Genomic DNA, 17264 nt, shown 5'->3' on the forward strand with positions numbered 1-17264 from the left:
TGTGCTTATGCGATTAATTTGCCCTCCCCATACGGGAAGGAAACTCATTCCAGTTTCTTTGCTTTTTAACACAATGTCTAAATGAGCAAAGCACTAATTAATGAGGTTTTCTGGAAGCTTCATTTTTATCTGACTCGCAGAGCTACAATATAGATTTTTCCTTCAGAAGTAATTCTTCCTCCCTCTTTGTGATTATATTAGTATTCCAGGAGAAACAGCTTTCCTTAACATTTGTCATGATTTGCATAAGTAACGGCTTCAGTAGCAAATGAAAATAAGACGGTGTGCTTGAATGACATTTATAAAGCTTCATAAAAGTAATGACTTTAGCTCTTTCCTATAAAAAAATCGAAATATTTTTCCTTTGGCATCCGTTCGATGCAGGTATTCCTGAAAGGTTTCATTTAAAACGCTGTAATGAGGCAGCAGAATCATTTCTTATCCAAAATGCAATATTTCCATCATACATACTTTTGTGAGGGAAGTGAAATAACACCTTTTCTACATTTGATTTTCATAGTCGGTGGCTTGTTGATTTTTTTAAGGGATTTTATTTGAAGTTTAATACATGAAGCATGAAAATTTAACGCTTTTTAAAGGTCTCATTTATTGAAGGCTGACTCTGTGTCAGATACACTATACTCATTGTCACTGATCATCCCAACTGCTCGGAAGGTAGGGAGTTATTGCCCCATTTTACAGATGAGGAAACTGAAGCTCAGAGAGGGAATGTGTCCGGCCCCATGCAACTTGATGGAGTTGACTGGGAATCTAGGTCTCATCCAAGGCAGGAGCTCTTTGTCCACTGCATCATAATCAGAGAGTAAATGCAGCAAATTCTGGGCAGGGTGGACTCAGCCTTGGGAACCTGATACCACACTGGAGAATGTTGTCAAAGCAACAGCCTTGAGAGTGGGACTTTTATTTTTATTTTTTATTTATTTATTTATTTTTTTTTGTGAGACAAGATCATGCATTGGGAAGAGGATTAGACTCAGGTGGGTGAAACTGGGTCCAAGCCCCAGCTCCACTAGATGGCAGGCTCAGTGAGGCCGGGCATCTGCTGGCCTGACTCACCTTTCTTGGCCCCCAGTTCCCAGTTGAGAGCTTCTAACACTCAAGACCCCGATGTTTTCAAAGGAATGGAGAAAGGTGTTTGGGGGTAAACCATGTACTCTGTGGCCTCAGTTTCTCCTCCTGCTCTTCCTCTCGATCTCACTGTACCTGCTGACCACTGTCCCCATTTCTAAAAATTGTCTTTTCCCCTGGATTGTCTCCCTCTGACTTCAAATTTGCCCTTACCTCCAGGAAGTCTCCCCATATCAAATCTAACCTTCCACCTGTGCCTTCGTTTCCTATTGCTGCTGTAACAAATTAGAAGCTTACCTTAAACCATACACTTTCTTATTATCTTACAATTCTGCAGATCAGAAACCCAAGGTGTGAGAAGGGCTATGTGCTTTCTGGTGGCTCTAAGGAAAATGCATTTCTTTGTCTCGTCCAGCTTCAAGGAGCTACCCACCTCCTTTGGCTCATGGCCTCTTCCTCCACTGCCAAAGCCAGTAAAGCGAGGCTGAGTCCTCCTCATACCCTTCTGCCTCCCTCTCCCTTGTGATTCCACTGGATCCACCTGATAATTCAGGATAATCTCCCCATCTTAAAGCCAGCTGCCTAGCAACCTTAATTCCCCTTTTGCCACATAACGTAACAAACATATTCACATGTTCCTGGGATTCAGTCATGGGCATTTTCAGGAGGCCATTATTCTGCCTACCACAATCTATAACCAGATGCCCCAGGTTACATCAGACTTGATAAATATTCAGGCCCTACAATAGTCACCAGCTGGCACTGTTCTGGGTGTTTCCCTAGGAAAGGCAGAAACCCCTCCCCCCCCCACCCCACCCCACTCCATCCTCCCAAATGCCTTCTCAGTCTGTGCTGGGTTCCACCCCCTGACTGCCTCACGAGTGCAGAGGAAGTGGTCCCAGCAACTCCCCTGCAGTGCTGCTCCCTTCCTGCTCAGGCTGCATTCAGGCTACAGAGCAGGGCTGCCTGGCCTTCTTAAGCCTCTTACCTCGGGTTCATGAAATCCCCCTTCTGGTTTTTATTCTGTCCCAACTGCAGATGCTCTGCCTTAGGCTGAGACATGCATCTTCAGGTGCTGGGGTTAGAGGACAATCCGAGTGATCCACTCTATTCCACCTTTAGAACCACTACCTCAAACCTACCTGCCCACCCACATACTCACAGAGACTCCCTGCCCTGAAATGAAATCAGAATGGTTGGCCTTCTCTATCTCCTTAGAATTCATCCTTTTCCAAAAGGCTCCTTGATCCTTCGCATAAATAGACCCCTATTGGTCCCTCCCTTCTTTCCCTATGGATAGGCTTGAATCCTGGAATGAGTAGCATTTAGGCTCAAGCTGGACCTATCATTTTTAACTTCATACATAGAAGGTCGAATAGTCAGACACCTCAGCTTGTGGTGCTTTACCATGATGGGTCTATGCAAGACCCTATTCTTTGTTTGTTTGTTTGTTTTGTCTTCTTAGGGCTGCACCTGCAGTATATGGAAGTTGACAGGCTAGGGGGTCAAATCAGAGCTATAGCTGCCAGCCTGCACCACAGCCACAGCAACGTGGGATCTGAGCCGTGTCTGTGACCTACACCACACCTCATGGCAACGCCGGATCCTTAACCTACTGAGCGAGGCCTGGGATCAAATTCGCATCCTCATGGATACTAGTCAGGTTTGTTACTGTTGAGCCACAATGGGAAGCCCAAGGCCCTATTCTAATTTATGTATTTATTCCCTTTTGTGATCATTCCTCCCTAGATATCCATTCTAATCTGTTTTATGTGTATCTTGTTGCTTTTCTGTGTTCTTACATGGGATGTGTTGTTTTGAATGTGTTATTAATAGTATTGTGCTATGTAACTTACTTTGTGTCTTACTATTTTTCCCCCTGAATGCTGCATTTTTATGATCCACTCATGTTGTTAGGGACTTTTACTCCCTTACTTCTATTGCTGCCTCATCCTTTACAGTATGCATCTGTTCCCCACGTTTCACCTGTCTACTCAACCAGGATGGACGCCCAGGTGATGTCCAATAATGCTGCAGTGAACAGCCTCATTCATGGCATTGGTGGGGAGGGGCTCGGAGTCTCTCTGGGACATAGTAGTAGTTTGCTAGGGCTGCTACATCGAAATGGTACAGACTGGGCAGCTTAAACAACAAGAATTTATTTTCTCACAGTTCTGGAAGCCAGGAGTCCAAGATCAAGGTTTTGGCAGGTCTGGTTTCTTCTGAGGCCCCTCCCCTTGGCTTGCAGACATCTGCCTTCTCTCCGTGCCCTCATATAGCCTTTTCCCATGCATGTGATGAGTGTGTCTCTCTGTGTCCAAATTTCCTCTTCCTATAAGGACAGCAGTCAGACTGGATTAGGGCCCTCCATAATGATCTCATTTTAACTTAAATCACCTCTTTAAAGGCCCAGCTGGAAATAAGTCACATTCTGACATCCTGGAAATAGGACTTTAACATGTGAATTAGGGGAAGATGCAGTTCAGCCCTTATCAGACATACACTATGAATGAAATTCCTGGGTGGTGGGGCATGTGCATCCTTGATTTGACTGCATGCATGTTCGCTTCCGTAGGAATGAATGAGGGCCACCACAGCCTAAGCCTCACCTACATTTGGCAAGGTCCAGCTTTCTGCCATTGTGCTAGCCCAATAGGTACAAAGTGATGTCTCCTTATTGTCTAAAATTTCATTTTATATGTTCATGGGTTCTCAGGATTTCTTCTTCTGTCAATAGCCTACTAAATATCCTTTGCCCATTTTTCTATTGCATTTTTCTTTTTTAGGTGGTTTGCAGCGTGACCTTATATATTCTAGGTGATGCTTTTAGATCTTGCTAAATCTTTTCCATTCTGACATTTGCCTATTAACTTTGTTCATCATATATACACTTCATAAAACACCAGAAATCTTCCATTTTGATGTGATCAATGTCATCAATTATTTTCTTCATGGTTTGACCTTTTGAAGTTTTAAAAGTCCTTTAAAAGGCTTAGATCACAAAGGTAATCTTCTACATTTTTTTTTATTAATTTTAGTTTCGCCTTTCAAATCTAGGACGTTAATCCATCTAGAGTTCACTTTTGTATGCAGTGCTAGGCAGGATGTACTTTTTCAGCCATCTAGTGGCCCTGTTTCCCAGGTTCATCTACCACAATGTCCTCTCAGTTCCAAGGTTCAAATACAGTAAAGACGCCACTTTGATCGTCTTTTAAATTACCATATATTTAAGGGTGTGTCTCTGGCCTCTCTATTATTGGTCAATTTGTCTGTTTTTATAGCAACACCACACTAGTTTTATGGTTGTTTAACCTCAGCTTTGTGCTGTGTCTTAATGAACTGCTAAGGTAAGTCTGCCCATTGCCCTTATTTCTTTTTATTTTATTTTTTTTAGAGTATAGTTGATTTATAATATTGTGTCAATTTCGGCTGCACAGCAAAAGGACCCAGTCATACATCTATAAACACTCTTTTTCTCATACCACCTTTTATCATGTTCTATCCCAAGAGACTGGATAGAGTTCCCTGTGCTGTACAAAAGGACCTCATCTAGAATGGATAAGCAATGAAGCCCTCCTTTCTTTAGCTAATCATAGAAACGTATTCCTTCATATAAATTTTGGAGTAAATAAATGGAATTTCTTAAAAAACAAATCCAGAAAGGATTTGTTTGGGGAAACATTGTTTCTAATGTGGTAGAAATTAATATTTTTGTAATGTCTGATTTTTATTCACATCATCTTCTATGTGCTTTACTAGGGCTTTTAAGTTCTTCCCATAGTGGTACTATATATTCCTGGTTAAATCAGATATTTTACAGACTTAGTTGATATCATTATTATTTTATATTTGATTATATTTTCTAATGTATTGCTAGTTTAGAATAAAATTGCTGTATTGATAGGTTAATCTTGATTCTGGCACTCTCAAAAAGCTCTCATTATTCTGAGAATCTATCTGTTGATTCCACTTGTTCTTCTAGGCATATGATCCTATCATCTATAAATAATGATAATTTTATCTTTTTTCCTAAAATTCTTGAATATTTATTTATTTTTCTTTCCTTATAGCTTTGGCCACGGCCATTAGTCCTACAGAAAATGGTACCTGTGAAAGTTGATATCCTTGTCTTATTCCTGATCTTAATGTTTCTCATTGAGTTATGATGATTTATGATTTGGTGATTATGATATATAATCATTATTAAGTTAAAGAAACTAGGAGTTCCTGTCTTGGCACAGTGGAAGCAAATCTGACTAGCATCCATGAGGATGCTGGTTCAATTCTGGCTTCACTTAGTGGGTTGGGGATTCAGCGTTGCTGTGAGCTGTTGTGTAGGTCACAGACATGGCTCGGATCCCGCATTGCTGTGTCTGTGGCGCAGGCCGGCAGCTGTAGCTCTGATTCAACGCCTAGCCTGGGAACCTCCATATGCCAAGGGTGCATCCCTAAAAATAAAAATAAATAAACTTTCTTCTGCTTCTAAATATCTGAGAGCTTGTGCAACTTTATGAAATTTTGTATTATTTGAGATACTATGATTTTTCTCCTTTAGGCGTCAATGAAATGAATTACAATTGGTTCTTCTGATGTTGTACTCTATTTGTATTCGTGGAATAAACCTTATGTGATCATGATATATTATTTTTTCAATATAGTTGCTTTTAGTTAGCTCATATTTGTTTTGAAATATTGCATCTATGATCTATAATGTTTTGCTTATATTGTTTTTATCTGGTTCTGGAATCGGTATTTTACTAGCTTGATAAAATGAGCTGGGAAGCTATTACTCTTTTCCTATCTTCTGGAACAACTCTTTCTTAAAAGTTTGGGAGAATTCACTTGTAAAACCACCTGAGCCTTTTTGCATAGGGAAGGGGATGTCAATTATCATTCAATTTCTTAAGTATCTCAAGTTCTATTCTCTGTTTCTTCTGTCCTGTTTCATCTGATCCTCTTGTTCATAGACACCTCAATCCCCACTGCCCTATTCACATGTCACACTCAGTCTTTATCGCTGGAGATCCGGACTATACTTAAGGCAAAACTTAAGTCCCCAATTTTTATGAGTCAGTTCACAACCCGTCACATATTGTTATTCATTCCCTATTGCCCCCTGATAGTTCGCAGTGACTATCTTACTCATTTATATTACCCTTATCAGGGTATCTCTCTGTGTTATTTCTATTTTTAACCCAGCAGTGGGTAATCTAACATCACATATATAAGGTGATTTTTACCTTGCATGAAGCCCTGTTTTCTCTAAGACAATAAATGTTATCAAACTAGAGAGCATAATGGTAATAGTTCTATTTTTTGCCCTTTCCCTTTGAATACCAACATAAAACCTTTGTATATGGAGACATTGTACCTTGTACAAACATTGCTCTTCACCTTCCAAACTGCAACCCCTGCCCCCGCATCTGCCCATGAGTCCTGATTCATCTAGACAGAGCTCATAGATCCCATGGGCTGTCTCTCGTTTTCTGGATCTCAACCTCACTCCCTAAGTGCCTCCTCAGTAAATGTGTACCAGGAAGAAAAGGGAATGCTGCCAGACTGGAGATGTGGAAAAGTCCACCACCTTCACAGGAAGGCATGGAGACCCATATCTAAGCTGAGTTGGTGCTTCTAGGAGGACCTGTGACCCAATGCAACTGCCTTTTCTAGGCAGCACTGACTATTCACCGTTATCAGAGGTGGTATGAAGCATCAAAGATCAGCAATTGGCAGATGTGCAAGTTCTGGTTCTCTTCTCCTTGCATTCACTTTTCTAAGAAAAGTCCCATCATCATAACCAATGTCAGGATTAGGGAGATGAGAGACTGTCATTTCCCCCATTCCCCCAATCAAGGTGCTCACAATCGCACACACTTGCTGAAGTTTACAAACCATAAGAGCTGCGTCAAAAGCAGTTTCCAGGGGCTACTCTCTATGGTCCCAACCCCAACACAGTCATCAGCACTCAGTCCTGGGAGCTGCCTTAAAGAGGTGGGCCTTGTCTGTGAAATGCCAACCCCCACCATGTATTAGCTGTGGGACTTTAGAAAAGCTACTTGTCTTCCTGAGCCGCAGTCTCTTCTTCATCTATAAAACAGGGTCAATGGCACCTGCCTCATGTGGTTGTCAGCATGAGAAGCTAATGAGCTGAAGTGTGTAGCATCTAGCCTGCAGCCAGGGCCAAGCTCCCGCAAGCTGCTGTTTCCCTCGTGGCTGGTGCCATGGCTCTCTGCTTCTGATTGCAGGTGGTAACACCAGATGGGCGTGGAAAGAACCGAGCTAAGTGGGGCCTGCTGAAGAATATCCAGACCGCCCTCCAGAAACGCTTCTGAGTGCCCCCGCAGAGCAGGTAGCCACCTCAGAGACACACCACAAAAGAGACATATATAGACACACACATATGTATATGTATTTTTCTCACCATGTTCTTCAGTGGGTTTGTAGACCATGTTCCCCGGACCTCTGAGCCATTTAAGCTGGAGTCTACTAAGAACCAATAAAAGGAACTGCCTGATGTCCTGGCTTGCTGTTTGCTCATTAAATTGAAGCAAAGATAACAATACAGTCAGCAGTTGCTCTGTTTCCATGAGCTCAGGCCTAACGCTAGGCTCAGAATTCTGTGATGTTTTTTGTTTTATAAAAAAGGGCACTCTCTTTGCAGTCAGACCCCCTGCCTGTGCATTCTGACCCTGGTCTAACTAACCCCCCCACCTCACACCAACATTTGGGCAAGTCACTGATGGATGCGAGCTCATTCCCTCACCAGGCAGTCTATTTTAAAGGCCAATGTTAGAATGTACTTCCTAATTATTGAGACTGAACTTACCTTCCCATAACTTTAACCCTGCGGTCGGAGGTCTGTCTCAGAGCTATAAAAAATGAGAGGAGGAGGAGCAGTGGAATACCTGGTGGAGGCCCCCTATCCTTCTCTGAAGCAAGGCAGAAAAGAATGTGGAGTCACGTGTCAGCTCCAGCCTTGCTGAACCCAGCCAGTCCATTCAGACAGTATGACATGCGGAAGTTTCTTGTCTGACAAGGACCCATCTGCCTGGAACAACCCTCTCCTGAACCCCACCCCATTGCCGCCTGGAAAACACCATCAGTCTTTCAAGATTCAGCTCAATCCCTTCTTCCAGGAATCTTTTGCTGATTCTCCAGATGGGAATGCTACCGCTTTCCTCCCCTGGGTTCTCACTAAACACAGAGCCTTCCTCCCCCACCCCATCCCCGTAGAGACATCCATTCTGGCCCATGATGCTCAGGAGCTCTCACTGGTCCCCGGGCTTTAAGGCAGAGACAGGATCTCATTTATTCTGTTCCAGTGGCTGGCTCCATGAAGCTCACATTGTACTTTAGTACCAGGGACAGAGGAACTATTACGGGAAGGCAGGCACACAGAATGACCCTCCCCTAAACGCCACCCCCCACCTGTCAACTGGCACAATGAGAGGCTATACACAGAAGTGGGAGTGGGCAGGGACAGGTGGTCAGTGGTCTCACCGTCTTCTAAAGCCAACTTTTTCTGAGTTGTCCCACTGACAGGTGTGGCCCATCTAGCTTCACCCATAGGACCACGGCTTTGCAGCCCTTTATTTTGCCCAGAGGCTCAGCATCAGAGCCAGAAAAGGCCCTTTCCCTGAGAGAGGTCCCTAGCAACGATCTAATAATATGAGATGAAGCCAAGCAGATTCTTACCCCCCACCCCCAACAGAATTACAAGAAGGACTACCCCAGGGAGCTTCATTATGATCCTATTATTGTAAATGATGACTTGAATCCACCATCAGATTTGGTGTTACCATATAATCATTTCTGTAAAAGGCTTCAGAATCATCATTAGCAAGGGGAGCGAATTAAATGACATGCCAGCAGGGATTTTACTACTGATAAACGAAAATGAAATTAAATGAAAAAAAAATTGAATGATACGAATTTTGCATTACAATGATCATACCTCCTCACAGAGCCTAGAAGGATGCCCAGAATCAGATGAGGCCCAACACCCTGAACTGGCCACTCTAGAGAACGTGTGAACTTGTACTCAGCGACCAAGACGGGGATTCTCTGAGAGGCTCACTTAACCGGTAGCCGCGCTATTCTTCAAACTGCAAGATGGGAATTCTTGATGGCACGGATACTCCTGCATATCCTTTGGTCCCTGAGGTTATGATTCACACGGGTCCTTCCTCCCAGGACCCTTCCTGAGGTGTGAAACAGGAGGCAAAGATCTGGTTTAAAGCCAGCACTTTGCTAACTTTGCTGTGTGGCCTTGAGCAAGTCCCTCTCACTCTGGGTGTCAGCTTCTCTGTCTATAAGATGATGTGGTTTGATTATAGCTGATCTTTATTTTACTTTTTGTCTTTTTGCCTTTTCTAGGGCCACTCCCGAGGCATATGGAGGTTCCCAGGGGTCTAATCAGAGCTGTAGCCACCGGCCTATACCACAGCTCACAGCAACGCCAGATCCTTAACCCACTGAGCGAATTCAGGGATCAAACCTGCAACCTCATGGTTCCTAGTCAGATTTGTCAACCACTGTGCCATGACAGAAACTCCTACAGCTGATCTTTAATAAAATGAGAATAATGCTCCTTTGCTGGCTTCTTAGGATTGTTGTCAGATTCAAATGAATAACATACATGAAGACATGTTACAAAGGGAAAATACCATTAGAGAGGATGAAGGGTATTTTTTTATTGAAGTGTAGTTACTGTATGATCTTATGTAAGTTACAGGTGTACAATATACAGTGATTTATAACTCTGCATGTGCACAGTAGTACACATATGTGTCAGGGTATATATATATATATATATATATATATATATATATGTATATATACATATACATATATATATATGCCATATAAAATCAAGAGATTCATAAATATAAACCTCTATATTGAACCATAATCTCTCTGTGTATCTATGTACTTCAAACTCCCTATCCATCTTTTTTAGGGACTTTCTTTAAAGGGTCTGTGGCTATAAGAACAAAATTCAGTGGTGTGTCCACTTGAAAACAGCTCATAGTGTATTAGAACAATTGCTAGCTAAGTAAATGGTTAGTCCTTTGTCCCTCTCTTCTTATTTTTTTTTACTTTTTTTTTTGATATTCACTCTAGATTCATTTATCCACTTAGCTTATCTGCAATGAGACCTGGATGCAAGGTATGGGAACACAGTGGAGAATTAAACAGACATGCTTCCACATATTTTATAGGCTACTGAGGAAGCCAGATAAAGTAATGATATAAGTATGTAGATGACTGAAAATGATGACAAGTGGTAGGGAGGAAAGGTGCATGGAACTGGGAGGCATCAATTCTAAAGAGGGTGCAGTGGACTGAATGTTGTGGTCCCCAAAATTCAGGTCTAGGTTAAAACCCTAGTCCCAATCTGATGATATCTGGAGGTGGAGTTTTGGCAGGTACTTAGGTCATGAGGGTGGGGCCCTCAAGAATGGGATTAGTGCCTTTATGAGAAGAAGCCAGAGAGTTAGCAGACTCTCTTCTATAATTTGATGACACAATGAGAAGACAGCAGTTTGCACCCCAGAAGAGGGTCCTCACCAGAACATGATTTTGCTGGCACTCTAGTCTTGGACTTCCAGCCTCCAGAGCTATGAGAAATAAATTGCTGTTGTTTTAAGACACCTAGTCTGTGATACTTTGTTATAGCTGCCCAAACAGACCAAGATAGAGGCTGTCAGCAATGGGCTCCTTAAGAGGTTAATGAAAGCTGTCTCCCTAAGAATTAGGAAGGGAGTTCCCATTGTGGTTCAGTGAGTTAAGAACCTGACACAGTGTCCATGAGGATGCAGGTTTGATCTGTGGCCTCACTCAGTGGGTTAAGGATATGGCATTGCCACAAGTGCAGTGTAGGTCACAGGCGTGGCTCAGATCTGGTGTTGCTATGGCTGTGGTGCAGGCCAGCAGCTACAGCTCCAATTCGATCCCTAGCCTGGGAACCTCCATATGCCACAGGTGCAGCCACAAAAAGAAAAATAAAAGAATGAAAAGGAACCAGCTATGTGACAAACAGAGAAGAAAATCATTCCAGACAGAGGGGCAGCAGGTGCCAAGGCCCTGAGGCAGGAAAACAAACAAACAAACAAACAGAAACACAGCCCCAGAGTCTGGATTGCAGGAAACAAGAATGAGAGAAGGACAGGTAAATAGCCTTGGCAGAACATGTGGGCCACTGCAGAGGGCACACATCTCAGGAAACTGTAAGCCAGGCAATGTCAACAAGCCTATTTATATTTTAAGTGTTACTTTCTGTTCTGAGTGGGAAGTGGGTTGTGGGGAACAAAGAGAAAAGGCAGGAGGACTGGTGAGGATAGTGTTAGCACAGGCATGGTGATCTGGGCTGGGGGACAGATTTCAGGTGGATTTAAGAGCCTTTTCTGAACAATGGTGTGTGTGTGAGTGAGCAAGAGAGAGTAATTCAAGATGATGTTGAAGATTCTGGGTTCAACACTGGGTGGATGATGGGTCCAAACAGGGAAGAAGAGATAAGTTTCAGTTTGGGGGAAACATCAGAGTTCTGCCTTAGATGAATGAAGATGCTTGGGGGACACATGAGCAAAATCAAATAGCAGCAGCTGGGTATTGTACTGGTCTGACTCAGTCTGGAAACCAGAAACCACACCAGTCCTTTTAATAGAGATAATTGAATACGGGAATTGGTTCCACAGATGTTGGAGGACAGAAAAGGGATAAGAGGATGGCACAGGGGTGGCCACCCTTAACCCGTAGGAGCCACTGTCACTGCTAGGATTGGGGGAATGAAGGGAGGAGGGTGGAGTTATCAGAACCAGAGGCTCAGAGGATGATCCCTGCTGACCTGGGACCCAGATCTCTGAGAGAGAGTGGCTACCAGGCTGGGGCTGTTGTCTCTGTAGGAGTTCCAAGAAGCCAGTTCTAGGAATGTGGGGGAAAGCAGGAAGCTGATGGCAACAGCTAAAGTGCTAAAGTTTGGGAAGGACTCAAAAGTGATGCTGCCCAGAAGAGGGAGCAAGATAGAAAGGAGCTCTATCTCCCTTCACCCCACTTCCAGGCTCCTAATCTTCCTCTGATATTCCCTAGAAGCAAAGCTTTAGTGGAGCCAGCTGGCAAAAACAAAAACAAACAAAAAATTGACTCCAGAGCCCCAGCCTCAGCAGCAGAAACCAAGTCCAAAAAGGCAGGGTGGAGACTGAGAGACACCAGGTTAATAAGTGGCACAATTATATAAGAGTAGGACTCAAAGGATAGGCCTGGGCTGGGAAAACAAACTCAAGGCATCAGTGGATGTGGCGCTGTGATTTTTTAGAGTCGATTGTCCCAATTTCAGCTAGGCTCTGCAGTAGAGACCAGAAGGCATGACGCTGGTTCCTGTCTTCAGGTCACTTCCTAACCACAAGGCCAACGGGAAAGCAACTGGGCACTGAATCCATCACTTTGGCGCTGGAGCTATGGGTCCCACCCCAAATGAGCATTGCAATCATGTATGGAGCTTCTGAGAATAAGATGGTCCCACCCAGAGACACTGATCAGATTATGTAGCACAGAGGCCTCAGCATTGATGTTTTCTAAAAGCCTCTGAGTGATTGTGAGGAACAGCCCTTTCCATACCAGCAAGCATTTAGAACCCACTAGATGGTAACTGAGTTGTTGGAAGATGCCTCCAACTGTAGTCGAACCAGAGTCAGCCTTTGAGAGATGGGCGGGTATGGGATAAGGCAGAGGCCAGAGGCCAGGCCACCAGGACGACGGCTTGCAAGAGGGCAGGGAGGCAGGAGTGGTGAGGAACTAGGCACAGGTCCTCAGAAAATGCTTATTGGTTTGAGTGGTTAAGGTCTGAATTTTACCATGTGATGTATCTCCCTCTTTTTGCTTTGGTAGGTAATGAGAAACAGGGTATGTGGGGAAATGTTGTTATCATTTAAACTGTCGGTATCATTTGAACAGTTGCTCTACTACAAGATAAGCAGGGAACAGAGAGATCATATGAATCCCAAAATGGCAGAAGTCCTGCTACACACAGGTAGCCCCATTTCTGCCCACTGGCCTGTCTTCCCGGTACAAACCATCACCAGCACCCAGCCCCACACACTTAGCTGTATCTCCCTCTCTCTCTCTCTCTCTCACACACACACACACACACACACACACACACACACTTCACTATCTGTGAGCCACATCATCCACAGAAATGTCAGTGAGAACCTCCTGGACTAGATCAAAAAGGTATAGTTTTTCGGAGTTCCCGTCGTGGCGCAGTGGTTAACGAATCCGACTAGGAACCATGAGGTTGCGGTTCAGTCCCTGCCCTTGCTCAGTGGGTTAATGATCCGGCGTTGCCGTGAGCTGTGGTGTAGGTTGCAGACGCGGCTTGGATCCCACGTTGCTGTGGCTCTGGCGTAGGACAGTAGCTGCAGCTCCATTAGACCCCTAGCCTGGGAACCTCCATATGCCACGGGAGTGGCCCAAGAAATAGCAAAAAGACAAAAAAAAAAAAAAAAAAAAAAGGTATAGTTTTTGGCTGCACCCAGTGGCATACAGAATTTCCCAGGCTGGGGATCAAACCACAGCAGTGACCCAAGCCAAAGCAATGACGATGCCTGATCCTTAACCAGCTAGGCCACCAGGGAATTCCAAAAAGGCATGGTTCTTAATGTCTATCAACAGAGGAGTAGATAAAGAAGATGTGATACACATATACAATGGAATATTATTCAGCCATAAAAAAGAATGAAATAAGGCCATTTGCAGCAACATGGATGGACCTAGAGATTATCATACCAAGGGGAGTAAACCAGACAAAGACAAATACCATATGATGTCACTTAATCATGGAATCTAAAAAATGATGCAAATGAACTTTACAAAAAAGAAAGATTCACAGACACAGAGAAGAAACTTACGGTTACCAAAGAGAAAGGGGGGGAGGGATAAATTAGGAGTTTAGGATTAACAGATACAAACTACTATACATAAAATAAACAGCAAAGACCTATGGTATAGCACAAGGAAACATGTTCAGTATCTTATAATAACTTTATAATATTATTATCTTATGATAATAATGAAAAGAATCTGAAATATATACATGTGCGTGTGTGTGTATAACTGAATCTTTTTGCTGTACACCAGAAATAAACACAACATTGCAAATCAACTCTACCTCAATAAAAATAAAATAAAACAAAATAATTAAACTGGAATTCCCATCATGGCTCAGTAGAAACAAATATGACTAGCATCCATGAGGATGCAGGTCTATCCCTGGCCTCTCGCAGTGGGTCAGGGATCCAGCGTTGCCATGAGCTGTGGTGTGGGTCGCAGATGTGGCTTGGATCTGGCATTGCTGTGGCTATGGTGCAGGCCAGCAGCTGTAGCTCTGATTTGACCCCTAGCCTGGGAATTACAGTATGCCTAGGTGTGGCCCCAAAAAGAAAAAAAGAAATTAATTAAATTAAATTAAATTTTAAAAGGCATGATTCTACAACAGAATGCAGAACAGGAAGGAGCGGAAGGGCTGATCTGATAGAAGAGAGCAAGGTGAGACATTTCCCTGTCACCCTGGAGTTTCCAAATGAGCTGTGAGGACATTTTGGTTTAAAATCAAAGGATTTTTTTGCCAGTGAACAACCAAAAGAGTCAGGTTGTGTAGAAGTTCTCGGGAAAGTCAATACACTCCAAGGCAAATAATTGACTGAATCTAAGAAAAAAAATGCAATTTGGGGAGAAGCCCAAGGGACATGGGTTACTGCAAAGCTGAAGCAGGCCCAGAAGCTTGAATTTTTTATACCGAATTGTAAAAGTTAGCAGAATAGAGTCCCAAACAGAGTTCTTCAGCTGCTGTGAATCTATGCATGACTTCATTTCCATTCCTTTAATTCCACCAGGAGCTACAATTTCTAAATTTTCCTTCAGGAAAAAAAATCATTTAGCTCAGAAATAATGCTTTCTATATAAAACTATAGATGTTTCAGGGTTTATATCTTTGATTTTTTTTATGTGCCTTCCAAGAAAATCAAGATAAAGAGAGTCTTTCATCTTAATAAATGGAGGCTCAGAAAGTTTCTCTTCGAGCACCAAAGGCGACAACAAATTCACTCAATAAAAATTGACCAGGAGCTCCCACTGTAGTGCAATGAGATCAGTGGCATCTTGGGAGTGCAGGGACACAGGTTCAATCCCTGGCCTAGCACAGTGGTGGGTTGAGGATCTGTCGTTGCCACAGCTGCCACTTAGTTCAAGGCTGTGGCTCAGATCTGATCCCTAGCCCAGGAGCTCCACATGCCTCCGGGCAGCCAAAAAAAGAAAAAAGAAAAGAAAAGCAATTGATCAAGTACTGCACCAGTCTGGGCCTGTGGAGCAAGTAGAAGATGCTCTGCCTTCCATGGCTTCTGCACAGGGAGCAGCGGGAGAAAATGAGGTCCACCCCATGGGCTCTGTGTGCAACCAGGTTTTATGGAAGGTGTGGAACATCCCTGGCGTTATGAAAGTTGATGAGAATTAAAGGAGCAGAGAAACTCGAGAAGTAGGCGTGGTGGGTAGGGGAACAACACAAGCAACAGTGTAGAAGCTGGATGAGGGTGTCACATGCATGAGTGTGAATCAGAAGAAGGTAACTGTATATTGGTCTCTGCCCTCAGCTCCTAACGCAGAGCTTCCAATATCCTTGTAAAAGGAGCGCTGGGAAGACCTTTTGTTCCAACATTTAGCCTTTGACCCCAGCTCCTGATGAAGTGCCCCTAAGACCCTTGTAAATTCCTTAATGATCAGAGCACAAGGAGCATGTTTTGCGCTATTGAGGTGACTCTGGGTGGGCTCCTGGGTGGTTCCTGGTGGGGGACTGGTCACCAGAAAGACAGGTCATGGTTGGAAGCTTGGAATTTTTCAGCCCCAGCCCCCATACTCCAGGGAGAGGAGAGAGTCTGGAAACAGAGTTAGCAATCAATAATGAGGTCATGATGAAGCTCCATAAAAGTCCCAATAGTTCAGGTTTAGGAGTTTCTGGGCTAGTGGACACACCCCTGTACTGGGGGTGGGGGGAGTGAGACACCCCAACTCCACCTGGCAGAAGCTCCTGAACTCAGACCAGATGAAGATCTGGCCATTCACTGGTATCCTTTACATACCCTTTGTTATATAATAAACTAGTGGGAGCTCCCTCTGTGGCACAACAGGACTGGTGGTGTCGCGGCAGCACCAGGACACAAGTTCAATCCCCCGCCTGTCATGGTGGATTAAAGGATCCACCATTGCCGCAGCTGCGGCATAGGTCACAACTGCAGCCCAGATCTGATCCCTGGCCCTGGGCCCTCCATATGCCGCAGACTGGCAAAAAAAGTAAGAAAAAAAAAACTTGGAGTTCCTGTCGTGGTGTAGTAGTTAACGAATCCGACTAGGAACCATGAGGTTGTGGGTTCGATCCCTGGCCTTGCTCAGTGGGTTAAGGATCTGCCATTGCCGTGAGCTGTGGTGTAGGTTGCAGACACTGCTTGGATCCCTCATTGCTGTGGCTCTGGCGTAGGCTTGGCAGCTACAGCTCCAATTAGACCCCTAGCCTGGAGCCTCCATATGCCACGAGAGCGGCCCTAGAAAAGGCAAAAAGACAAAAAGACAAAAAAAAACAAAAACAAAAAAACAAAAAAAAACTTAGTAAACATAAGTAATTGTCTCTCTGAGTTCCGTGAGGTGTTCAAGTAAATGATCAAACCCAAGGAGGGCTTGTGGGAACCCTTAGTTTTGGCCAGTTGCTCAGGAATGCAGGCGACGACCAGGAAGTTTGACTGGGGTCTGAAGCGGGGGCAGTTTTCCCTCAACTTGTGGGATCTGAAGCTGACACCGAATAGACAGGGTCAGAACTAAAGTGCATTAAAGGACATCCAACTGGTATCATGCAGAATTGCTTAGGGTGGGAAAACATGCATTTGGTAACCAGAAGTCTCTGAAGGAGAAATACGTGAGAGTAAGGTTTTCTTCAATGAGTGATGAGCGTAGATGAGGATTTGCAAACACATTGGAGGGGTCAATGAAAAACCTTTTTTTCTTTTTTTGCTTTTCAGGGCCAAACCTGTGGCATATGGAGGCTCCCAAGTTAGGGGTCAAATCAGAGCTGCAGTTGCCAGCCTACACCACAGCCACAGCAATGCAGGATCCTTAATCCACTGAGCGAGGCA

General features: G+C 43.9%; 1 protein-coding gene across 1 annotated transcript in view; it reads left to right on the forward strand.

The window, feature by feature from the left end:
• TRIM42 (tripartite motif containing 42) overlaps positions 1-9514 on the forward strand; it is a 29805-nt gene extending 20291 nt beyond the window's left edge. The window contains 1 exon segment of the mRNA XM_013982083.2: positions 7335-9514. Within this exon segment, the coding sequence (XP_013837537.2) occupies positions 7335-7421 (87 nt within the window). The 3' untranslated portion in view covers positions 7422-9514.

Source organism: Sus scrofa, chromosome 13 (assembly GCF_000003025.6).
Source record: "Sus scrofa isolate TJ Tabasco breed Duroc chromosome 13, Sscrofa11.1, whole genome shotgun sequence".
In the NCBI taxonomy this organism is placed as follows: Eukaryota; Metazoa; Chordata; class Mammalia; order Artiodactyla; family Suidae; genus Sus; species Sus scrofa.